The sequence below is a fragment of the Pararge aegeria genome, chromosome 17, assembly GCF_905163445.1.
Source record: "Pararge aegeria chromosome 17, ilParAegt1.1, whole genome shotgun sequence".
Taxonomy (NCBI): domain Eukaryota; kingdom Metazoa; phylum Arthropoda; class Insecta; order Lepidoptera; family Nymphalidae; genus Pararge; species Pararge aegeria.
In genome coordinates, this window is record NC_053196.1 from 10,799,522 (window position 1) to 10,827,315 (window position 27,794).

The 27,794-nt window shown below is 35.7% G+C and overlaps 1 protein-coding gene across 4 annotated transcripts in view; it reads left to right on the forward strand.

The window, feature by feature from the left end:
• LOC120631101 (protein gustavus) overlaps window positions 1–27,794 on the forward strand; it is a 123,576-nt gene that overhangs the window by 71,015 nt on the left and 24,767 nt on the right. Inside the window, exon 1 of one of the 4 annotated variants that reach the window (XM_039900541.1) lies at window positions 3,731–3,996. The exons of 2 other annotated variants lie outside the window; for them this stretch is intronic. Coding sequence is in view for 1 of the 2 variants with exons in the window: in XM_039900539.1 (XP_039756473.1) it covers window positions 25,488–25,534 (47 nt within the window). In the remaining variant the exon portion in view is untranslated. Of the gene's footprint in view, window positions 1–3,730; window positions 3,997–25,347; window positions 25,535–27,794 lie in introns of those variants that run through there. One more of the 4 variants, XM_039900539.1, reaches the window with a different exon arrangement.

Consider the following 27,794-nt stretch of genomic DNA (forward strand, 5'->3'; position numbering starts at 1 on the left):
GGTATATGACCTTTTTCTAGGCGTAGAGCGTTCGTTTTGGCGTTACTAAGGAGTATGAATTTAATTAAGCGTATCTTAACGCTGATGCGTAAACCATTTCTATGGCAAAACTACTTTAACTGTCTGTTAAAGTAGTTTCTGTGGATTAAAAATTCTAATAGGCGTCACATTTTCTGAAATATAAAATTGTACCTCGAAAAGAGTTTACGCTCATACAGCAATCAAAACCTATGTCTATGTATCTCGTGGCGTTAATTTGATCATGCGTTAAATCACCGTTTAACCTTACAGGTTGTTACTATAACGGTTAAGGCACGCTGTGCAAACAGGCGGGTTATCTAGTCATCACACTTTAGAGTGAAATTTTTATGTGAAAAACGTGAATATCTTTATATGTGTAGATGTTTAGTATTCAAATCAGGCATCAACGGCAATCAATGTATTGCAATAAAATTTGGCACTCTGAAAGACCACATATCTTAGAGTAACGCATATCATATTTTTTGTCCAGGGAAATATTTTGTTACGTCAACCGTAGCTAAAAAGTAATTATTGAGTAATCTAACATCTCGTATTAAAGCCAACCAAAGCTCTCAAAGAAATAATCGTGCCTTATCTATTTTTAATGAAATTACCCCTCAAGACATCCTTCCAAGACAGTGATAGTGGTTTTCTACGCAAATGATTTTAACTTAATTGACTTCCTTAATATATCTTACCTTTGGATTACTTTAATGATTCACCGATTATAGGAAGGTCTCACAATTTACCTAGGTTAAATTGCACGTAAACTGCCTGTTATTATGTCCGGTCGTCTCTGTCATAACCTTGTATAGTGTACTCCATGCTACAAAGGCAACCGATGGTGGTCGTGGTTCGGGTCAAACGGACACCAATTTGTTTTTAAGACGAACTTAAAAAGTATGATAAAACTAGTCACAAATGAAAAACCAATCTTTAAATTTAGTACCTTATACAAAGCATAGTAATCCTTAAATTAATTTTTACAATATGTGCCTACTTAATTATTACACTTAAATTCGAAAATAAAATTGAGTTAAAAATTAATAAATATACTCTATGATGTTAATTAAACGTAACGTTACCTTATTTATATTCCTTTCAGTATGTTTTCCTTCTTGTGCTTGATCTGTTCCTGGTCCTATATCTGTACGTAGTTGGCCCGATCCGTCCTTCGTACGTAGGGCCGCTGATGCGGCTGAGACCCCACTGGGTCAGTTCGTCCAGCCGAGCTAATTCAAAAAGTTTATCCGTTAGGCTTAGTATAAGATTGGCATGTTCGCAATCCTTAAGACAGTTGCGAGTATCGAAATACTGTATCGCAGAATCAAATTAGACCTAATCTACTCGTTTTAGAGTCGCAAATTCTAAAATCCCGCTTTTTTACCGCCAGGATCGCTTGTTGCAGAAGTGCGGACGAATTTCAGTTTTAAAACCAGAAATATAAATTTTATTTTACTTTGACGTTACAGAGCAACAATACTCGAAACCGACCCTTGATAAGGAACTTATTCTCTACTCCCCTGCAGCGGAGCATAAAGTACCTGTGGCGGTTTTTGATCCGCTATACGTAATGCAAGCTTTTGTTTATACTGTTACTAATAGAATAACAAGGTGTTTGTTTTATGGGCAGTTCTTTTTATCATCCTAAGAAAATCATATTATAACTCATCAAAAATCATACTATACTAATTTATGTGATGTCTCCCTCCAATTTTTAAGCGTTTAATTTTAATATAGCCTTTCGTGTCATATAATGTGTAAAGCCACAAAAAACTTGAAATATTTATCAGTATTTTATTAAACAGTACGTATAAAACCGTCCAAAAACGCACATACTTATATCGCGAGGTCAAACTTCGAGGCAAACCTCTAGGTATTATGTAATATGAAGTGCCATTTAAACATCAATCTGTAGCTTTTATGAGTTGGTGCAAACCCTGTGACCCATTTACAACAGAAAAATAATTTAAATTAAATCAAATCATTGTATTACATTGCAATGATCTGTGATATACTACTAAAGCGAAAGCGATAATTTCCAAAGCGAAGCTCACGCCGCCGCACCCAGACTGCGTCCATAACAGCGTTCAAGTTAGCATCATTCACCAGATTTTTGCTGGAACGCCCGTTTCTTATGACACGCTGGATCCAAAATTGAACGACGCTAAAGTTCGATTAAACGCGGTTCTGTTTAGAAAGCTTTAATGAGTAAGTGCAAATCCAATCCAAGCGGATTCAGAAAAGTGGAACACCTAAACATACAAACATTAACTGTACCATCCAGCCAAGGACGACGCGGTGTTTTAAAATGTGTTGTAGATTTTTTGAACTATTTCATGAATATTATGATATTATGAAATATATTTGAAATTAATTTGTAATCAATACCTGAAAATATAAAGAGTTACAGTAATTTATTTGGATATGGTCTAATCCTCGGTATTCCCCGTAGACAAGGTAGTAATATATAATTCACACGGCTATCAAACTCTTGCGTGTGGTAAAATAGTTGTTTAATAATTCCACGGTGTTGCCTGTGTTTACCGTTTACGCGAATGTACTGCTAAGCTTTCGTAGCGTCTTGCATTTATTATTTACTAGCTTTTGTCTGCGACTTTATCAGCGTGGATTTTGTTTACCCCAAATAAAAAGTAGCCATGCCACTCGAAACATCTGGAAGTTTCGAAATGTCTGGCCTTATATTATATACTTCACTATTAAAATACTTACAAATTTCTTTTTTTTGTTTATGTCTATAGATCACAGTCTTATTAAATATACAATTTTGACGATTTAGATCTTTGGAGTTTAGGACCGCTTTAGAAGAGAGTCATAAAAATATGCTGTGCAAATAGTAGCATAGATCTGTTACCTTACAGGTAAAATACCTTGAGGTGTTTAATTATTTCGTTAAATAATCATAATCAGTATTTGGAAAAGGTTACCAGAACTTAGTAGCGTGCCTAGATAAGGTTTTTATTCAAGGTGAACTAAATATTTTATTATGTTGGTTAAAATTTAGTACAGCACAGAAGGTAATAACCCATAGAGTAATTTGCGTGACGCACGCAATAATGTCCATCCAAAAAATAATCAGAACTAAACCTTACTAAGTAATAATTATAGAAAATACGTAAATATTATGTTTTAATGTTTAAATACCTATTAACTCCAATTGAACAGCAATAATCGATACCGAGTTTGAGAATTTCTTATTTCTAGTAAAAGTCATACAAGCAACGTTACACATAAATTTTCTTTGGTCTTGCTTAGAGACAGGCAATAGATTTTTATGCCCATCCGACATCAAAACTGTCACATAATTACGAATACCAAATTCGTATTCGCCATTTCACCGAATTCTTGCAAATATACCTAGTTAAAAAAACACTGTCATTACAGCACATCCCCTACCGATTAAGAAACACGCAAGTCAGTTAAAAAGATAAGATAGATATTAAATGGTTGCATTTAATTTTTCTCATCGGAGTTTATTTAAATCTTCCCTACGTCTAAGCCATTGTATTATTTACAGCTACTTCCTAGAAAAACTGTCAGCCTAACGAGCACTTACCGCGTTTAGCACCAAATGGTCAATCGATTTGAGACAGCGAACCAGATTGACGGGGGGGCATTACGCATTTATGGAGTCTTGCAGGTCACAAGAAAATAAAGAGAAGCACATTATCGCTGCGACAAATTCTAACGGGGCAAGTTGCGTGGGGGAAATGGACCGAGTCTGCACTCTGCGCACGCGCAACGCTATAATAGATCGTCCGTCCCAGTTGGTTTCGGCGCGTTGCTCAGTTCACGTGCTTTGTTGATCAGTGTTACAACTCCGATGTATGGACTCTTGTTTATGTGACCGATGTTTATGAGTTTATTTTGCTCCTAATGACGCTCTGTGACCACGTCTACAATTTTGCGTTATGGAAACAGTGTACGGAATAGCATTGCACTGGGCTTCTTAAGGTATGTCACTTTTATTTTTTTACTTTATTAACTAGCTGTGGGTACCTTAATTATAATTACAAACCGTACACCTGTTAGGTTATGAGGACTCGTAATTTCCATAAAGAAATTTTATTGTTTCATGCGACAGTAAATTAAATATAACAGGAAAATTGTAATATCTGCGAAAACCTTGAAAGAATTACGTGTAGAATCGCAATGTCTTCAATTGAAAGTACCAATTTTATTCCTCTTTGAATTTTGAATCGTGCAAACTAGGTCGTGTAAGTAGGCAGTTACTCAAATAGGCTGAAGGTCGAAAAACCGCCATACATCCAATAAAATATCTGACGCACCCTGATAAATACAAAGAAATCGGCAAATTGTAATAATTAGATCGCCTGACAGCGTTATCTTTCGACCTCTTCGTAAAACGTGTAAACATAGATGTTTATAACTCATCGAATACGCAAATGCCACTTTTCGATATTATCACTATGTACTCGAGTCGTGTGACCCTGCCCGAGGTCACAACCACATTATCATTTTGAATTTTTAGCATTTGCAGCGTTCGAATATTAAAAAGCTTAATTATTTTTTTTCTGAGGTCCTTTGAATAATACTTAAAGCCCCGACGTGGTGGTATTGACATTTCGACGACAAATTCTTTCCCGAGCCGCTCACTCCAAGACCTCGCAATTGCGAAAACGTTTTCATTGACGATAAAATATTCTGTATACCTACGTTACAATACCCAAATTTAGATACGCAAGGCGACCTCTGTATACAGCCTTTTGACGTCTTATAATAAAATTCGTGAGAAATAATATTTAAATGAAGATTATTTTTTTTTTTTCATTTTCAGTGCGTTCCATTTTATATATTTACTTCTTTTATCTACTCACATGTCAACATAGTTAATACCTTTTTTTATAGTGGCGAAATCCTCACGGTCATCCGCGCCCTCGGGAGGTTCGGAGGTTACGACTTCCTGACTTCGACTGTGTTCCTATTTACCGCAACCTGCATTAGAGCAGATTGGCAGAACGGAATTCTGGAGGCAGGATTCGGCCGTAGCTAGTTACCATAGTAGCGCCAAAGGCACCGCTAAGCGAGTTATCTTCAAAAGATTAGCCCGCTGGCCGCTACCTTGGCTAACTTGTAGGGGAATAATAAAAATACCTGTGCCCAGCAGTAGCGGGTCATTAATGGGTTAAGATTGATGACACCGATTTGTCTGCTTTCGTAGATCTTGACGTGCAATAGTGGTATATACGCTATATTCGGTATTCGACTCTCGAATAGGGCCGATTAAAATTTAGCTCCTTTAAACTTCCTTATAGATAATACCCTTTAATCATCATCAGCCTATAGGAGTCCACTGCTGGACTAAAGGCCTCTCTCAAGGGAAGGGTTTGCACTTAATACCCACGCTGGACAGACCTTTTTGTGTTCGATCACCAACCCGTCCACAAACCCGAAGTAGCAAGAGGACGCTGCTGCCCCTTCTATGTTGTATTCTCTTTCTCGCCTCATTCGATACACTCGGGAAGATGGGAGGTTGTGACAACTGCATTCTGATCTGGCGTCTCCACACGGCATACACTTATATAATAATATCTACGCTTTATAATAAAATTTAGCTCCTTTAAACTTCCTTATAGATAATACCCTTTAATCATCATCAGCCTATAGGAGTCCACTGCTGGACTAAAGGCCTCTCTCAAGGGAAGGGTTAGCACATAATACCCACGCTGGACAGACCTTTTTGTGTTCGATCACCAACCCGTCCACAAACCCGAAGTAGCAAGAGGACGCTGCTGCCCGTTCTATTTTGTATTCTCTTTCTCGCCTCATTCGATACACTCGGGAAGATGGGAGGTTGTGACAACTGCATTCTGATCTGGCGTCACCACACGGCATACACTTATATAATAATATCTACGTTTTAGCAACAATAACATATTTCTTACAAAAACTTTATTTTAATAACCCTTTTAAGACCTGCTACTAGTTACACGAGTCGAGCATCCAAACATAATAATTTATTTGTACAAGTATTTTAAAGTCCTCCGTTAAATAGTTTATTAGGCCCGTGCGTCTTCAAAATACTCCTTTAGAAAGTCGATTTTTAAAAAATATTTTGTATCAACTGTACCTTCGTTTCATTTATAAGGCGTAGTTATTGAAAGTGGAAAGCCTTGGTATTATCGTTGAGTGACTTACACGCCTATTAAATAACACCCAGTAGTAGGTAGGTGCGCGCTATTCGTTAAATATTTTAACTTCACATTTACTTATTTAAAAAAATATCATGATACCGTTCTCATACAAATCTCATTATCATCACAAAGCGGGGCTAATTTCCCCTCCCCTTATTTTAAAGAATACCATGCTTTAACATTAATCCTGTGGTAAAACTTAGCACAGGAATCAAAAGAGAGATACCGAGAACTCAGACTCTCTATCTACGCTTCTTCAATACGGGTTAATGGACTTTAAGGAAAATGCTGCTGATTTTAGTGTTAATAAGCAGGACCGTAGATAAATTTGGGGTAATGTTCTCAATTTTGTTTGTACAAAAATAAACAACAATTTACGGTCTGATCCGAAATATAATCCGAATGAATCTAGCTTACTAGTTAACTTACGAAGCTCGACTGTTGAAATGCTGAAATATTTTATGAATTTATTTATTGTACCTATACTATACTATCTGCGCCAAAAGCAAGAAATGAGGACACGTACCTATTCTCTGATACGGGACGGACGTACGGAGCGTGTTTATGGCAGTTGGAAATACATATTTCCAGCGACAAGAATACATTCTATCTTAACTGCCAATATCATAACTTTTTGTAACTTCATCCTATGAATTAACACTTATTAGAAAAGGCCGTTTCTTCTTAAATATTCATTTTGCTCCGTTATTATAGGTCCTAGCTAAGCTTAGTTACGCATTTTAAACATAAGCACTTAGCGGATTCATACGACTCCGCCGCCGCGTAATACGTATAACTTCAGATAACTGAAGTGTTTATCTGTATATTATAAGTATTTATTTATATTATTCATAAAAATATTCATAAGTCATCTTGGTACCCATATCACTTTACACTTCGTCACTTTGGGGCTAGCGATGTGTGTATTGTCGTAGTATATTTATTTATTTATTTATTAAAATGCCATTCAATCCTTCACTCTGCGACCATCATACGCCCGTTGCTGACTCCTCAAGGATGTTAAATAGTAATAGACCTTCCCTAAGTATTAGGATATGGAATGAAAAATAAAACATAATCCATTTGGTACTTTCAGCGATTAGCAAACTAATTTTATTCGGTTGGATAAGGTTTTTTTGGGTGAAAAGTATCTGGTCTTGTCTATTATTCCAAGACCTAAAGGTACATGTATTTTTTAACAATTTCGATTAACATCCTTTCAGCTCTGGTAAGTAGCTATAAAAAGTCAGTGATTAAATGTACCCTATATAACTCACCGGTTAATAAACTAAACTAAAATTTTTGCTCTGTGAAAGAAGGAAAAACTAACATATAAACTATCACATTTAAAATATTAGTAAGGATTTATTTATGTAAAAAAAGAAAAGAACAAAAGAAATACCTACAAAAGAAAAACACTTCAACAATGTCACAATGTACGAGAATGTAATTATTATTGTTCCCGCCCTAGGAAACCTGAATAGCGGCCACAACTTCGACCCCGGATACGATTAATAAAACTTAGTGGGATCTACATTCATGAAATTTAAATAACTTAAAAATTGGGTTAACATAATGTATACAACAACAGTGTGAGTGTTTTTGTGTTCAATACATATCAATCAATATAACATCATGATATGATTATCTCTACGAAATTGACGTCTACCGTTGGGTCATAGGTATGTGCATAATAATATGTGTATTGAGTTTAGTAAAGTGAGCGAACTTCTTTGTATACTCTTTGAGAGTGCCAGCGCGCAAGTAAAACGAGGCGGACTTACCACCCATTCGTTGCCCTGTCAGGTGGCCAATTTGCCTCGCTTTGTCCCATTACTCATATGCCTGACCTTTGGATCTTGGATCTTGATCTTGGGCCGCTTGTACCCAGCGAGTGATTTGATGACATCTAACATCTTGTTGTCATACCAACGTTGCTTTTTGCGGTTATTCACTTTTGATCGTTGGGACCCTAACTTCAATGGGACCTTAACAACTATGTGTCCCACTCACTGCACTTCAGCTTCGTAAATCACTGAGTTAAGCGTATGACAGTAACCCTAGGAAAAGACTACGGATCTCACTTTTTCTTATTTCTTTGAGTAGATTCACTCTAACTATTGTTCTCTTTATCGCCTTATATATTAATATATTACTAGGAAGAAGTTTTGTTTATTCTATAAATAATAATCTATAGATTCATATTGGAATTTTAATTTCAAACCTATATTCAGCACCATTCTGACCAGAAACATGATGATAACTAGAGCCAACCTGACATTTTCAATAACTATTCAACATTTTTCATAATACCCTCATATTAGCTATTACTATTCTATTCCGAGAACTCAAAGCAAAACTTACTTGAATCCCGAAACTATTCGACCTGACCTACTTTTATTAAGTTATACTTAATAACATACCAACCTTAATTAATAATTAAGCACGTGTCGTCTACTTAAAAAAATTGATTTATCCTGCCAATACAAGGCAGGATAAGTCTAATTTTCCAAGTCATAAAAATTGATTTTTTTTCTTCTATTTACTTCTGTTTGCCAACATTCATGTAAGGTTTTATGCAAACACAGGTTAATCGCGCCTCAGGAAAGAAGGCTCCTGTTTTATTCATCACGGCACTTATGAAACGTTTATTATTAATAGGTATAATATTTTATAATTTAAATCTAGGTAATTTTAATAACTACATTCGTTAACTTAAAACTAAAGCTATAAGGTTTCTAAACGCGTCTTGGTCTTAACAAACAAACTTAGCCGGGGTTTGTTTTTGTTATCACCGTTTCACAATCAAATTTATATTTACTGAGGTTAGAGCAATTAATACCCAACGTTTTTATCATTCATGCAATCCTGAATATTATTTGTCATATTAAGACGTATCTTTGTAACCGCGTGTGCTGCAGAGCTACGTCTGTTCTATAAATTATTTATATGTGGGTCCCATTGATGTTTAGCATCTTACGTAATTTCTTATATCCACCTGAACTTATTTCTCGTTATTTAGTTGACTCAACTGAGGCCTGAGACGAAGGGAGTAGAAAGTCGTACCGTAACGAGTCATTTAAACTTCAAGCGGGACTGGCGTTTCTACATCATAATTCAGTTTAAGAAACTTACCTGAGGATTATTTATTAATCCATGCATAAGGTAGAATGCGACCATCTTGATTATCTGTACTCCATTAACCTTTTAGAAGCTTCCCCTCATTATTCTCATTTAATTTTGTATGCTGCTAAAGTAACGTTGAAGTTATCTAACTTACTTCTGTACTAAAACGTGTTGGAGCTACTACCGATGCAATCGTGCAACGTCTTTAAGTACCTCATATATACATATTATCTTTGTACCTAAAGAGAGAGATGAAGAAAAATAGTTGGATAATAATTTGACTATTTTATGAAATATTTTGTTTGACGAGGGCTAGGTTATGATAGTGAAATGAGTTAGCCCTATTAGATTGAAGCGGGCTAACCTGTACGAAGTATGGCAGTTTAAAAGCCTTTCCCTTCTCGGTTTCTACGCAGCGTGGTACCAGAATGCTAAAATGCTTGGCACTGGCGATGACCAAAGCCTCCGACTACACAAACACAGTAACTGGATGGTTGCACAACATACGAGCTTCTAACTTCGTCTTTACTTCTCGTATAATAATCACAACTTCGTCTTTACTTCTCGTATAATAATCACTAGCATCTGTATTTAATAAAGTTTTCGACAGGTTAGAAGCGGGACCTGATATCATACCGGTTATATCATCATCATAATATTTTCTGCCTTTGGACGTCCACTGCTGAACAAAGAGAACTTAAAATAAAAATAAGTAAGAATGTGGCTATCCGAAGCTTGTCAGAACGGGGTAAACAGGCCCTTGGAGTCGAAAGAGTTTGCAGGTTCGGGTAACGTATCTTACCTCAAGAGTCGGTCTAAGCAAAATCCGTCACTGGCAGTCTCTTTAGATATCAGAAGCGTATTTCCTGCAGAGATGAAAGGCTGATTTGATGATGATTATGAATTAGTTAAACTCTTGTCATAAATGGCTATTCAGATAATAATTTTATGATAAAAGTGGTTTTAAATGAGGGGCATCATCATCTGGCCTAAGATAACATTGTCTACAGATTTGAATGTCTTAATTAAAAATATACTTTGATAGACGAGGCAAAATTTGAATTACCACATTGGTTTGGTGCTTAGCATGTTCGACAACGGATTGCGATTTTTTTTTGTTCAAAATTTCCAATTCGTGTAATTTAATTGTTGTCTAGTAGTTTCAAATTTCCTCTTTATGATATTAGTAAAGATTAATTATATTCTTCAAATATTCAGCAAAATGCGCTAATAATTAACTTTCAATTGTATACTTACACATACAGTATTACTTAACAGTACATTTTAATTCCTAACTAATATTTTAAAGAAACCTTTCGTCGACGAATGCGTAGATCCACGTTCGTAAAGATTCATTAAAAATACATATGTCGCTGTGAAATCAGGACGTCAGTTATTTCGTAAAAATGAAGGAATTTGCTTCCGCTCCCTCGCTTCTTATTTCACTGTCCCTTATTAACGAACTAAAGAATGTAGCGGAAAATACATGCCAGGATAGAAAAAAAAGCTAAACTTTAGTTACTTTGAGCCTAATGTTTAAACCTTAGTTTAATTAACGTGCATCAATAATATCCCGTCAAATACATCGGAGGAGAACCAAGAGCTGGAGCTTAGGCTCTACATACACGAGTATATCCTTTGCGAGAGGATTCCTGGGCTTAGCAGTGCGACGTTAATTAGTTTAATTAAGATTCACAATAATTCCTATGAAGTCCCACAGTTTAGCCTTCACTGTGTCTGCCAACCAATCAGATAATTGAAACGGGACGATATCACGTCACCTTTTAATAAGCTGCTAGGTGGAACTGACAATTCATAGTATAATGTTTTTGAAATATGGTATTACTTTGTAAACGGCGTACCAGTTGTAGTAGAGATTTTTGTGACAGAGCTCGTCCAATGAAGTACTACCGCTGTGCTCATTTCTGCCGCTGACAAAGAGAAAATTCAGAATTTAAATTCAAAACTGTTGTTTTCATTTAGACCTATCACAAGCAAATAACAAGCGTTCATACATACGATATGTTACCATTAATGTTAAAGATGGTGATAACTACATTCTATCTATACATTATAACATAACTTAAAACTAAAGCTAGGAGGGTAACTAAAAGCGACTTTGTCTAAGAAGAGTTATCAACAAACTTTCCCGGGGTTTTTTTTTGTTATGACCATCTCACAATCAAATTAATAAATTATGTGCGAGCAACAGCAAGTTATTATTATTAAAAAACCACGTGAGAATTTTCTCAAAATTACTGATATCCTAATTTCACTGCAGCACGTTACGTGAGACTCTCCATACTCTACTTTTGCGCACTCCGGATGAATGGCTCGGAAGCTTGCCTCATTATCCTTGGTTAATTTTGCATGCGCCTGACGTTGTTAGCGTAGATACCTACTGACTTGTACCTAAAACTGAACAAGCAATGGCGTTCTTAGCACGGCTAGCTTAGGCAGGAGACAAAAATGTTATTATGATTATATCATCTCGTAACTAGTTAACCAGCCAAGGCACGGCAACAGGTTAAAGGAGAAGTTTGTTTCATCTAGCAAGCTATGGGCTCCCAACTATCATGGAAATGACGTAACATGGATTTAATTAAACAGATTGGTTGCTTCTGCCCTTAGCCTCACATCGGTCCGCACATTGTGTCGTTTAGTTGAAAGTAAGATTAAAACACCATTGTAGTTTTTAAATTCAAATAATAGTTTTGGGAAATTTTGGTGTTGTTTAACCCTCCGCTGTGGCTTATATAACTAGTTCAACATTTATTTATTCAAAGCACCACCAACAGAATCTAATGAAATACATTAACATAATATGGTTATAGCCTAAGATTGTGTGTTTCTAATGAAACACATGATTCAACTTATAGGTAGCTAGAACATGCATAAAAACTAATCAGGTCGTCGCTCAATGAAGATAGACACTATAATATGAAAAGGAAATGTAAAAAATAAAATAAAAGTGAACTAAATATACATAATGAAATAAAAAGTAAACTAATTCTATATTTATTATTTTAATAAGAAAGTAACATTGTTCTCATGAACTAAACAAACAAAATCTGACTTGCTAAAAGTATTTTTAGTAGCTTACTTTTGAAGTTGGGCAGTTTGTCTTTAAATATATCCATTTACTATAAAATATTTGTATGAACCATTGTTTGAAATTACACATATATTATTTGCATTTTATTTTCAACCGTGTGCCCATGCTGTGGGAGAAGATAAACATTTTCTCGATTCCCCGTCAAGAAATATTATGTCGCCATGCTAAACATGCAGTATGTTTGAACACTGTAGGCAGTAGTCGACGACGATGGCATAACTAATCCATCGTCATTCAAAATTATAAAATCGTGGCCACTAGTTTAGTTTTTCGTGGATTTTGAGATAACTTTTCCCCTATTTAGTTTTTTTTTTTTGAGTTCTTCGTATAAATGGGCCAATGTTTCATTCGCCCTTTTATACGCCTTACCCTTGTTTTAATCTTGAACGACACTGCACTGCACTACACATCTTAAACGCAATAGTTGCGTTGTTGGCAAGCATGACCGATAAATCGTTGGTGCAATAGAATGAGTTGAAATCCTAATTTCTGGGTTCAGGTATCGTCTTTCATAGGAGAGTGAAATAAGATGTTCAGATCCACCACTGCTATAATGTGGGTAGGCGGGCTTGTGAGACAGGTTTCAGAGGTTGACTTTGGCAGGTCTAAGCTCATTCATCAAGCTATACTTTTCGCTTTTGAGAGAATTCATAAGCCATAACGATCATGATTAAATTACTACTATTTTTAAATAACAAAGCGCAATATCGATTATATGCATTATATTGTCTTGATAGATTGATATCTATCAAGGAAAATCAAGACCTAGCTACAGGTTTAAATTCCATGAATCTATAATTATGTGTAGACTTTGTTGGTAGGTAGGTTCTGAGAAATTAAGCGCACGATAACGCACCGGCTACGTTTAAACTGTTCAAATATTAAGTGTGCCTTCGTGGAACTACCATACCTAGGTGATCTACTTCATAATATTGTAACGTGGAACACCCAACTATGGTAAATCTAAGCTTAATTATATTTAATGAAAAATCTATTTACCTCATAGTACGAGCTGTTAGAGACAACCTAAGATCAACCTCACCGAGTATATCTATCAATTCAAGACCATCACATCTAAAACATCAATTTTTTTAAGTTAGTAAGTAAGCGGCTCTGTGGGTAGGAGGACTTCGACTTCACTTTTGTGGGGCCGATTTCGAATCCTAGCCCGCAATTCTAACTTTTCTAAGTTTTAACCAATTAAATATCACTTGCTTCAACGTTGAAGGAAAACATCGTGAGGAAACCTGCATGCCTGAGAGTTCTCCAGAATGTTCTCAAAGGTGTGCGAAGTCCACCAATCGGGTAGATCGAGGCCCTAACCACTACGCTATCACCGCTTAGAAGATAGAACGGTTACGACAACTTATTATTGTATATATTGACATTTCTAGATGAAAGAAAGCATTTCTATAACGGCCAGAGATTAAAATAAGTTTATCATTGCGTTTTTAAATTTACTGACTACACTACTAGGTATATAATTAAAAATAAACCTTTTTCTATTGTTAATAAACTGTAGCGAAGGTTACTTTGTTGCATGACTAGGAAGTAGAAACTCGTAGATTTCACAGCATTTACTGCAATTGTCTTCAACTTTAACAGCGTAATAGAAAATGCATCGATCTCAAGAAACATTTTATTCTATCTCCTATTATGGCGTCCGTATTACACTGCTGTTTAGTTATTTTCTTTTAGAGCGCTTCTTTTCAATTAAGTAACTCGTTTCTTTGATACTCTCTTAATTTATATTACTGTTAACTTGTTACTTTAAATTATTTATATTTTATTTGGTTCAAACACGAGTGCATACTTTGATGTTAAAGAGTTTTTAAAGTACTTTGTTTCATATAGGTAAAACACATATTTTGTGTAAAGTAAGTATAAACATAAATAAAAAAACATAATATTTGGACTTGTTGACAAATATTATTCATTCTATAAAAAAAGTCTTTTTATTTATTAATCATGATATCAATTCAGTTAGTATATCATCATGAAGATAAAAACATTGTTTGTCATTTGAATTCGACCCTATTATAAGTTTTAAATAATTGTAAAATTGATTACTCGAAGTTATGTTATGTTGTGTTATGTTATCTCGAAGTTATGAAGAATTATGTTATTGCATCCCGAGCTGTTTTTTCTAGTCCGTTATTTTGTCAAACACTATGAGTGTAAATAGTAAAAACTTTCTTTTATTTCCTAAAACATGGATACTATGAAATCTTATAATTAATGAGTAATTTGCGATACCTACGTTTTCACTAGTTTAGTTTATAGAATCGTTAATCGTTCGTTCTACTTTTACATTTTACCATCAATTAGCTGGGATTGCGTGAAATTTTTCGAATCAAACTCGTGTAGCCAAAAATTTCAAAACTTACCTATTTCATAATCATTTCACAATTCTCCAATCATTTTTGGCTGATTTATTGTATATAGTACCTATAATTAATTTTATTATAAAATTTTATTAATTTAGCCCTATAATATAAATTTATATATCTCCGATTTATTAAGCACCGAACAATGTTGTTCGCAGACCAATTATACAAATCTGCGCAATATATAATAATACATTATTCTCTAAAACATTGATCCCAAACAATTTCCTTTCTTGTCTCAAGCGGTGAATGTGTGCAGACTGTTTAATTTACTTGAAAACCTCTAAGAAGCATGTTCACGAAGCGTACAAAGCTTCGGAAGAAATATTGTAATGTAACGATAAAGAAAGAATACGATGTCGTCGTTTGCGTTTGTTTTACGTTACAACAAAAGTTGATGTGTTGTAGTTTCGTGACCCGCTAGATAAAATCATGAAACCAATATGTAGTCTTTATACTATCCGATTCTATATTACCATGTAAATTGTACCATCTGCTGTAGCAGATTTTTAAATAAAGTATTGTAGTAGCCTTGGGTTATACAGTCCGTTCGGGGGAATACTACACTGCCCTGCTTATCTGCTATCACACAGTATTGCTGTGTTCCGGTCTGCTAGGCATAGTTGTCCGTGTAATTAAAGGAACATGAGCCTTAACACAACGCCGCAGTGTGAGACGACCTCCAGCCCGCTGGACACATGGCCTTGAAAAGGTGACTGGATGAGAAAGGCGGAGGACCGCGTGTGGTGGCGCGCTCTTGGAAAGGTTCAGCAGTGGACGCTTGTGGGCTGTTGATGATGAGCCTTAACACAACGCCTCAGGTTGATGGGCACAGGGTGGCACACACTTGCAGGACGTCTGCTTTGCATGCCCTGCGAAATGTCGCTCTGTTTATAGACGATAGTTTTCCATTTACCATCACGTGGGCCATATCAACATAACATTGTCTTGACGATAAACGGACTCTTTTTTTTAGGGAATAATATTTTATGCCTAAAAATTAAAGTTGAAATATTTTTTTATTTTCTACATTTAATGCGATGTGGCTTACTCTAAGAGATATATTTATTCAGATTTATATTGAAGTTTAAACTCTATTATATTTATTTATTAAATGTGTTTTGTATATAATAAATTTATGCATGCTCCAAGATGGTTGTTGACTTGGCTCAAACTTACATACTGTTAATACGAGTGGAGGTCTTAGGATAGATCTTTCTCGTATTAACACACGTTTCAATTTAAAAAAAAAAATGATTACTATGATGGCTTTTTTATATTAAAATGATGTTTGAAAGGCTATGCGTCCTAGTTGAGAGACTGCATCTGATAGATACATTGCCTATATTTATCGAATCGTTCGAAAGCGGAAACGATGTTGCATAACTACGCTTGTTTTTTCTGCTAACACATGCTAAGCTCAACTTGTATTATCTAAAGGAATTGTGTGCTAATTCCTTTGCTTTACTTACTAGAAATTCTGAATAGAAATTAAAACATTTATTCATTAAATGTAACCCGGACTCGATTGTTTTAGTAATTGCTCATTTTCTTTTAGTAGTTACTAATTAATACTAATGGCAGTTATTTGGGTCATCGCAATCGGAAACACTATTGAAATTGGGGCTCGACAGCGTGATGTTTTGGTAGGATTGTATCAGCAGCTGTGGTCAGTACAAAAAGGCGTGATTTTAGATCGTGTTAGCTCTAATGGAAATCGTATACGAGATTAATTATCTCGAATTCAAATTCAAAATTCAATTACAGGCCTACTTAATATAAGTTTTTTCAAAAGTATGTCTGTATATTATGACTGTACCGCCAGTTCGGAAATCACATTCTGCTGAAAAGAGGCCGTCAAGAAACTCAGTAGTTGCTCCTTTCCAACATCAACATTTTACAATATAATAATCATTATATTGTGATAAATGCAGGGCCGCCTGCTTACAGAAAACTTGTCATTAAGTAATTCATCAATTGTTATCTTTTGTGATACTTGGGATTTAACACAATGTTTAATTGTCGTATGTATTGGAACGTTTTAAATTCCCTTGGCAATCATGTTGTTATGAAATATTCCAACTTTAATATTTACTAATCATATTAACGTTAAACTTCTATTTACAGACCGATTCTCTTATAAAAGTGCAAGGATTTGGAGCTCGGACTCTCCACACTATAAACAGACAATTTACCGTGGTGCCTTACTTCGGGTAGGTACTGAGTTGTTTTCAGAAAACCGCCACAGGGAATCAAACCTGTTATCCGTAGTTGTAAATGCTCACGAGCATACCAACGAGAAGGACAGTTCCAAGAAGTAAAATAAAAACAAACAGCTCGTAAAAATATAAATATCAAAGGCACTCTACGATCCATCGAAAGAACAAAAGGAAGAACGACGAAAAGATTTTAATTAATTAACGAGCAGGAAATCTATTTAAAGATCTTCAGAAGTGGGAATTCTAGATCAAAGATACTATTTCACACCGGTATAAGCAGAGATTGATCTCTTGATTGGAGTGTGACAATATATTGTTATCTAAACAATACGTAATCAAAATATAAGAAGCACGTTCGTAATGCACGCAACACGGAAGCGTCTTATAACAAATCTTCGTAGTTAGTTGATATAGTTGTGTCAGAACAAAATAATAATTAAATCAATCGTGTGTGTAGTCATCTTGGCTTAAGCTAGCTTTTCCCCGATGATACGCCCGCGTTTACCGGCTTAAAAGTATCCCACTTCTGTATCCAAAACGAAAGCTATCTCTTGAACATGTAAATATTCTATTAATTGCAAGAATTAGGCAAGATGGTGGTACGTAAGTTTTAAACAAAACTACCTTTGTAAATTTATTTAAAAAAAAATAATGGATCCTAATTCAACGTGGCCACAATTATGCATAATCTGTGATCGATGAAGTTCGAAAAGGAATTCAAAATGACAGGATCCCTGATTGAAAAAAGGAGATCATTGAAAGAATGACGAATCGGATGTAAAAAAGAAAGGAATGTTATGCTTTAGATACACTATTAAACTCTGTCAGACCAGAATAAAGGGATTCGTTTAGTTAAATAACTTTTGAAAATTTTGCAGAGAAAGGACCGGAGGGAGACAAAAATTAAAAAAACTAAGAGATGTGCTTCAAACTTATAATAGTGTTGCCGCATCTGTTATAAATTAGTAGGTTAGAGGTTATGAACTAAAATAAATTGACATGTATAAAAATAGTGCTATCCTTTTCTCGGGAATTGTGTGAAAAGGGCAGTACTACTTTTAGACTTGTCACATAAGCTTGGTATTTGTGTGCAACAGAAACGGCACTACATAGTTTTGATGACAAAGCCACAGCCTTTCACAGCTTAGCTTCGCTGCTGGCAACGCTTAACCAATTCTTAAAACCTTACTTAACAATTACAAAGTTTTATTTATCATTGTCATCATTATCAACCCATTTCCGGGCACGGGTCTCTTCTCAGAATTAAAATAGTTTCGGACGTAATTCAACACGCTGGCCAAGTGCGGATTGGGCTTTAAAGAACATTGCAGAGAACTCCCAAGCATGGAGGTAAACTCACGATTTTTACCGTCAGTTAAAACAAGTGATATTTTAATTGCTTAAATAAACTTGACGTTTTGTTTTACGTTTCAGAAATAGTTACGTGAATTTTCCAACTGACAGAACTTTTTCAAATAAAGTTTCAGTTTGAAATATGTCGTTCCAGTTGTAACTCAGCGATGCTCTCTGTTCTTTTGTAAATAAAAGTGTTTGTTTCGTTACTCAAACTAGTAGCTCGTTTGGATATTAGATTTCACATTCTGTTGAAAAATTATATCTGGAAAATCAGTGGGTAAGATGCTGAATGCTGCTAAATAAGGTTTTAAGAACTTAAACTACCTACTAATAAAATTATGTAGTTATTCACTGATAAAAAAATATGATCGATATATTGATCATATTTCTAACTAATTGGCTATCCGCTTGACATGGTTCATTAAAATTTTCGCGATAGAAATTTGATAGAAAAACACTTAAAAATGTTTTAAAAAAATTACTCTGACGCTTGTGTGGCTTTTGAGTACCCAAGCAAGCGGCGATCAGGTCTTCCGAGTGAGTAAAATCCTCACAATATACGCCGTTTCAAGGATAAGATAAGTGCTTATATGGTTATTGATACCCGGCGTATATTTTGTTAGCTAAAACATTTTAAATCATTCTCTCCATTACATGTATGTGTGTGATTCTCTATCGTGACACATCGTGGTTTGAAACGAATTCAAAGAAGTTTCACTTCAAAAAATACCATCATTAGTTGGGGCAGAAAAAAGGTTATTCCAGATTTTTCAAAAAACCGAAACCAACGCCGATGAAGTCGCCGTAAACTAGAACAAAAATGTTGTAGCTAAATATTCAACTCCGTGCCCATATACAGGCCCATAGTAAAAGAAAATGTAACAAGCATTTTCCTAACTACGAAACGACATGCTTGTGAATACCGACGGGGGTTTTCGGCGTTGTCTCGGCGGCCTTGTTTTGTAAGATACGTCAATTCCTCTTCCTTATTCTCTATTCACAATAGTGGCGTCCTACTTCCGCTGCCAGGTCAAAAAGAACTTCTGTACATACCTATTACTATTCATAAAAATAAATTTACATGAATATGTAAATAACTGAACCACCAGAAGATGATCGTATCGGAGTAAAGAATATTTGAGTGGTAAATTATAGCACGTGTTACGGTGCAGTGAATGAGTTCATACACGTTATTTTTTTTAAATTATAATAACGTGTACGGACTTATCCAACGCGAGTAACCGCTGGACACAGCTAGTATAAATCTAATTTCGAGGAAGTTTGCTTTGATGTGATTAGAATGTGTACAAAAAGTTATCTTTTTGTAGTTCTGGTATTAAAGTGATAAGAATGCACTCTCACGGTGTTTTTTGGTTATATGTCAAAACTATATATTTCAGTTGAGTCATCGACTTCAAATTTGAAATAAAACTGGGTTACTAAGTACCTTCTACCATATGTTATTACAGACTTTATTGAAATATTTTAGGAGAAGTTTTTATATTTGTAAGAGCAGATATTACAGGAGAAACTGTTAATTAATAAACCCGATTTCTTTAGCCAGAAAGATTATACGTTTCCTTTTAATGTTCAGAAACCTCCGTGCGCAAATCGTATTACAGAACTTTATTGAAATATTTTAGGAGAGGTTTTTATATTTGTAAGAGCAGATATTATAGCAAAAACAGTCTGTTAATTAATAAACCGGTTTCTTTAGCCAGAAAGATTATACTGTTCCTTTTAAGGTTTTGAAACCTCCTAGCACAAATCAGATTCGAATTTAGCGAGTTCTTTAATATGTTACGAATTTACAAACATTATCCAGTTTTTTTTACATAAAAAGAAAATTATTTTCTTGTGCGATTCACGGCTGAACAGTATAATATTAAAGAGTTATAAAACTGAAATTACTTGGCCTATTAATCCGATCCAAATTTCATTTGAGACACATTTATTGCGGCTTCCGTGTACATATTGTATCAAAGAGGCGACGAGACCGAAAATTTATGTGCCGTTTTTATCTAAAAGGAATCCTGCAACCATAGGGGCCGACAGGCTTTCATTTTGCTGAAAAGCGCAATTTTCCCCTTTCAGTATGGCCGCCGTGAAATCGTTATCGTCTGCGCGCTGCTTCAGCCATTTCCTAATAACGAAATAGCGTGCAACTTGCTTTTATAACGTCTACTAACCCACTAGGTATCTACCTACCTATTGATTAAGAACTGCCGTTACCTACTTTTATTTAACTATTTTTTTTTAAACTTCATCTATATATATATATGAATAGAATAGTTCACTGCTGGACTAGAGGTCTTTGCAACGGAAGGGTTCGCCAATTCAACTAAACCAAAGAGTATACCTACAAGCACTACGACAGACCATATCGCTGCCTGTCCGTGGTAAAACCTTGGGTTGCTACTGATAATCAGATATAGATACAGAGCTAAGGAGGTGACCTAACTATCTGTATCATAGACTCGTTGCTCTGTTGCTTCGTCATGGAAGGACAAACTACAAAAGCACTGTGTTCTTATAAATGGAGGTCCCGGGTTTGGAACCCCACGAAAACCAAGGAGTGCCAAATGATTTAGCGTTCCGGTACGATGCCGCGTAGAAACCGATTGGGTTGGTTGTGATACCCTATTAATATACAGGTTAACCTGCTACGACCGAATTAAAAACATACAGAACACTCATTCAGTCATTATTGCATGCAGTGCATTGTGTCCAAAAACAGTGAAAACGCTACCCGCAAATCTCACTTCACAACCGTGGAATGTTGCTAGCTCAAAAAACTTTTTCCCATTTTAGGGTAAATGTTTAGAACATTAGAGGTAAAATAGTTACTGTCAACTGCTAAATGATACGAAGTGGCTAACCGCATATAATCAATATATGTATATCATATTATGGTTAACATTGTACAAATACTTATTCGATACCATTTATATGAACATTTTACAAAACATTATATTTATTTCTGATTTCTCTTTAGTGGGAACGATATATTTAGCGCCAGACGTTTTCAATATCCATAAAATATCAAAGTTGTGATCATCTATCAAATCGTGTTGCTACAGATATGTCAAACCAATAGCGAATCGAAGCGTCGTCTACTTATATACAGCTTTTTTTAGCTAGTTTTTAAGTTTATTATGAAGTTATCCTTCGTTCATATAGCAAATCAACTCTCAAGTTGTAGGTCTACTCATATATAAATTACATTTATTAGTATTAGCTTTATAAATGCCAAATATGTGTAGGTAAACTACATAATTATATTCTTTTTACTTTTTTTTTAAACCCAAACTCAATTTAATTGAAGTGGGTATAAAAAAGAACTATTTTGATCTATCGTGGCTTTAGCGGATCAAGGCTAGGTACAGTAGACAACGATTTTCATATTTTTTAAAAACACATGGACTTTAATAATAGAACATATGATTGCCAACTTCGGATGGGAAAGAGAAGTTTGTTTTAGTATCAACAGATTTCGCTATTATTATCACTTACAACATTTAAACCGATTATAATCTTAAATTTATATTTCCGGAGTTACATCTCACGACTGCAATTTAATTTCATTTTTAACTAAAAAATTAACTGCGACCAAAAACACACGTGTCCCAGTTAGGTATTCCGCGCCACGTTTATTTACTTTGTAACTGTTATTTGTTACTATGTATACCCTTTCACAACGCGTATCGTCTGCCTGGGGTACAAATATCAATTAATAAAGTTTATTTAGCGATAACCTAGCAATATTACAAACATACTCTTGTTAATGTCGGTTTACATATATTAGCCAATTTAGTGCTTAATATGCTGTTCCAGCTGCGACTGCCAGCTGAAATTTAATTGAATAGGTATCTGATAAAACTATTGCCATCGCGCTGAGCCTAAACTCCTAAAGTCTTTCTCCGTAGAGTGCCTTTTACCTATAAACATTTGACGAGATCGACGTTTATTTTTCTGTTTCCTTATCCAAAACAGTAGTGACATTTTTTTTCAACATTATTACCTGTAGGTTTCTCTTGCTATTTTTTTTTTTTTTTTTTGTATTTTACTTTTTATCCTCTGATGGCAAAATGGTGGCCAAAAGGTGAAAAATAATTTAGTTTTTTAAAACAAAAAAAAATTATTGCCCTCGATGCGTTTTCCAGGGAGGAAGTAGGGGAATTTATTTGTATGAAAAATCCTGCCCAGTGCGGATTGCCTTGTTTTAGCGATGTTAATGATAATTACTTGAGGTAACGTGTTTTCTGAGGGGAATGCGTGGACAAAGCCAAATTCCGAACTTCGGGCAGGTACCTACAGATAATTTCTTGACAACATACCGCAAGCAATAATATGTTTGTCCTCGTGATCTGCAGGCGAACATGCTAATCACTAGACCAACAAGGCAGTTGACAAAACAGTGATATAGACTGTTAATACTACAGTTGGGTTAACCAGTTTTCTATCACGAAGACTGCCCGTTTTGAAGACCTCCTTTGGTGTGGTTTTAAGTGAGATAGCGTAGGCAGCGTTAATATGGTACTTTAAAATTTCTGAATTTTCTCTAGTGTGGCTAGTCACTCTACCGACAATGCAGTGCGATTTAGCGTTTCGATGCGATGCCACGTAAACCCATTAAGAATGTGGGCTTAATCAAGCTGCGAGACACCCTAACAGGTTAGCCCGTTACTATCTTAGACTGCATCATGACTTACAACTAAGTGAGATTACAGTCAACGGTTAACTTGTAGTTTAATAATAATATCAAAAATCAGCGCTTCCCCTAATGCTGTCAACACGAGTGCCAACATGTGTGCCAAAACATCAATACCTACCAAAATACCATCGACCCCGCTTTCATAAGTTTGTTACACATAATTATATGGCACATATATTGCGAACGCGAAGAGGAGATATAAGGGTACAGAACAACGTCGAGGCAACAATGCAAAATAAACAAAGGGGATTCAGGATCCGGCGGGAATCCTCATCCTATTCCTTTTCGTGTCCACCAAGTAGTGTAGTCCGATAAAAAAACTGGGACGGCTCCAAATTGAACCGTCCTCACTCTAAGGCGCAAATTGTTATGTGACCTAGTTACGATAACGTTTGTCAAACGATTGCGTTAATCATACAAAATAGACACCTGGAATGGTTAGATCTGAATAAGGACATCGACTGGTATAATATTAAGCGATGGTTTACCCTTAAGTAGAAATATATAGATATTCATAAATAGATTAACTAATTTAATTAGCCAACTAGCGGTTTGCCCAACTTTGTCCTCATATAAATTTTAAAGTTTGTTAGTTCAAATAGATTTTAAAGTGGCAGTTTTGTTGCATACCTCCGTACAAATTTGGATATTATTCCGAATTTGTTATCTTAAAACTGAAGCTAAATAAATTTAATGTCTGTTAAAAACAATTTACCTATACAATCTTATATAGATTGTAGAATTGTTAATCATTACCACACAAACCCTCTAAAAGGCGAAAATTAAAAAAAACCTTCCTTGGTTATATTCTCTACGGTAGGTACTCCAAATTCCTACGTCCAATCGTTCGGGCTGTAGGTTGCGCATCAATCAGTCAGGAAATAGCTATAGAAGATATATTATACTCAGCTTATTTAATTAGCGCTCTTTTCTCGCAGTCAAGCAAAAAACCCGGAAAAATAGACGTGACCAGTGACTCGGTAGCTTAAGTAAAAAAGTGGGACCTGTATTCTGTACAAAGTAAGCAGGAAACGCCCAGGATGCCACTGCTATTATACAGCATTTACATAGTCAAGCTATTGTGCCAGAACCATTATCCATTGTGTATTTTAATTAAGATTTTCCTCTAAAATCTACGAACATTTTTGTGGTGATTATTTTATTATGTCTTTTTATATTATTTATTTTTATCTAGGACTGTAGGATATTTTAAACGCACGTTGTACATGCTCTTTTCTATTATTATATTACTAGCCGCTGACATAAAAGGGGTAATTTCTTTGTTTTTGCTTTGTCTGTCTTTGCTTCAACTTGTTTGTCAATGTTTTTTGTTTCATTAATTTTTAAAGGTGTGACGGAAACCTTTAATAATAAAGTTGAAGAGTTATTTTTTTAAACGCGCATACGTTGGAACTTTTAGGCTTATTTGAAAAATATTATTTATAATTGATAGATATAGGCCATTTAACATAATATAACCAAAGCAAACGAAGAAGTAGCGCAAGTAGGAAGAATTTGATGGTATATTATATTTCTTAACGAAAGGTCGTCTTTAGTAACCAAATTGTCTTGGTAATTGCTGAGTACAAGTGTCGGTGAAAGTTAGTAGTCTTCGGAAATGACTCATATTTTTAACATACATGACTTGTGTAACTTTAAACAATGTTATTTTTTATTATAGATTTAACTTAGCCGAAAGCCCATAAATAATAACCTTGTAATCTTATAAATATTTAGTTATCTACTTTCTTATTGCTACAAGCATATTACATACTTATTACAACATGACATCATTTCTTATCGGTCCACGATTTCATATGAATACTTGTATTAGGAGATTTTGATAATAACATCTTATAAACAAATGAGTAACGTAACATCGTTATTTAAATTTCATAACTAAACAATCGTTCATTTAGAAAGTCAGTTCCTAAGTAGTCAGCTGTAAGTACTACTAAACCACGTGGTTTCAAAAACGGTAGACTTAAATTTAACAAATGAAAATCTTTGAACAAGAGACGTATGTAGATGTTTCTGTATTGTTTTGATGGGTCAAAAGGCCCTAGCTAATGCAGAGTGTAACTTGCTAAGGAAAGTGAGTTCCTCTCCCCTCCCTCGGTTCCCAGCCGGCGACAATGGTGCGGGCGTGCGGTCGCGTACCTGCTTGAGAGCCGCGATGCGCACCTCCGCTTCACCTCGCCACGGAAACGGCCACGAGCAGGTAGCGAACTGGCGGCCTAGTGCTCAGTGCGCGCGTTCTCTCGCCGCCGGTGGTAGTGTCCAAAGTGCGCGGACGCACGCGCGCGAACCGCGAGCATGCTCTCTACGCCTAGCTTGTGAAGTGTCATCCTAGTGCATCAAACAACTTGCGATATGTCCTGTGAAAGGAGAACAAAGGCCGCCCGTTTCCTCGACCTGCGGTGAGTTCGCCGCATCATGCTTCCTGTCACGACCGACCAATCCTTTGTTGAATCCTCGCTAAGAATGACGTGTGTCCGTCTCTTTTTAACGCGCTTACCTGCCAGCCGAACAGATGCTCAAAGTGCGTGTCTTTAACTGTCGGAATATTCTTACAAGAATAGCTTGATTTTATTGCAGTACCGAGGTATCTGCGGAAATGCTTAAGGAAATAATTATCAATGCTATTATTCCTTCCAAGGATTTTGCAATAAGTTGTTAAATAATAAGTTTCCAGTTGGTAACGTTAATATTTGAAGTACAAAGCTATTAAGTGTAACCTTGAGAGACTTAGTTACGAAATCAGCGACCCGAGCACATGTAATCTTAACAAAATTAGTGGCCTTGATTTTGCCTCCCAGCAATTCAAGGTTTTTAACCTTCAAATTCGATGTTCTTATTGGATTCTTCACGTCAAACCTAGTTTCTTATCTCTTAGAGCACAATAATATCTAGAGGATAAATTCTAAAAACACGATGAAATTCTCTTGACAATAACAAGAGAATAATAGTTGCTATATCATGAAGAACAACTTTCTGGCGGAATGCAGACGGCTGGGCAATAATGGCTCAGGCAAAGATGTGGGGCGCTCCCCGCCTCGCCTCCCGGCCTTGAAAGGCTCTTGACCAGGCCAGCGTCGCCGATGTTGTATTTATTGCAACCTCCACGATCCGTACCGGCGAGGTTATTGACGTCTCGAGACACAACAATTCATTTTCATGGGAAAATGTAACTACAACCACTGTCTCTGCTGATCCTGCTTGAGACGATTGTCTTCACATCGAGCTCGTTTAATGAATAACCACAATACCTATTACGTCACTCCTAAGCTTATTTTCCGCATTTGAAGTTTGATAGTTAACAACGTGAGTCACGGAACGCAAACGGCGAATAAAAAATAAACTTTTTAGTACTATTTTCATAGAAGATGCACCAGATGGAATATCCTCTGAACGCACTAAAGCAATGTGTTTCTCGTATAAATGTATATTTGTGTGCCTGCCACAGTCGCGAACATCTATAAATACACTCGTCAGGCAAGCACGGTCGTAGGATCGATGCCCAGAGAGTCCTAGGTGAAGGCCGATTGTCTTAGTTCCTCGCCCTTTAAACACAGCATCCCATTCACGATTAACTGCAACTGCACTTTCTAATCTTATTTAAATACTTCAAATCCTTTCAATTCCGATATTGTTGAATATCCGATTAGGTATCGAATTAAAGATGACCTACAATCAGATAAATTCTGAACGTACCATATGGCGACAGATCGACACTTCAAAGCGAATGAGGTCGACATATGTTGCCGCTTTCACTCCCTACATCACAATCGCTATTACGTATATTTTTATTTATAAATAGGCGCATATTCGAATGACATGTTTATATTCCGTTTATCCATGCAAATGCACCACCGTGGAAATAAAGTATGCCAGCCGTAACTTCCGCGTATTATGTGCTTTAGAGTTGTGTTTTTAATTTTTGTTTGAGAAGAATAATGCGGCCGGAGAAGATGAAGGCAATTTAATATATAAAACTGTAAGTTAGTAAGCGAGTTGCCCTTCATTTTGTATACTTTCAATGAATAAAGTATGTAGTGGTAGTGATTCATAAAAATGAAATTTAAATTACATAATTGTAAGTTGTTGATCTTGGAAAAGAGCAACTGCTGAGGTTCTTCCCGGCTTCTTTTCGGTGGAGTCTGCGTTCCGAAGCGGTGTTTGAAACAGACCGACTTGAAGTTTCAAAAGTGTTTTTAGAGTAAGGTCTACTTTCAATAAATTATTTCGAATTTTGATTTTCCATGTTATGGATATTACAAATTTAAAGAAAACTTCGAAAATAAGTCGAAACTGCTCCATACCAATGATCCTTAAATTCTATCGGGTGAAAATGTCTGAAGAGTTTGGAATTAAATTTCGTTGTCGTAATTGTTTCCACACATTAATAGACATACAAGAGCAAGTTTTGTTTCCCTAAAATAAAAATTTAGTGTTTGCTGTCATCACCTGCAACCGTGAGTCATGACCTCATTCAAACTGACGAAGTTTGGATGTTCTAAGAGAAAAAAAAATTATAGCCTACTAAGTTAATGGCCTGCCGAAATAATAACTAACCCAATTAGAATTAGTTTAAAGAGTTGCTAATGCACGCACACGCGCCGATGTTGTACTGAGGGTAGTTTTTGCCGTCGGCAGCTGTTAACCCCACTAGTGACTCAC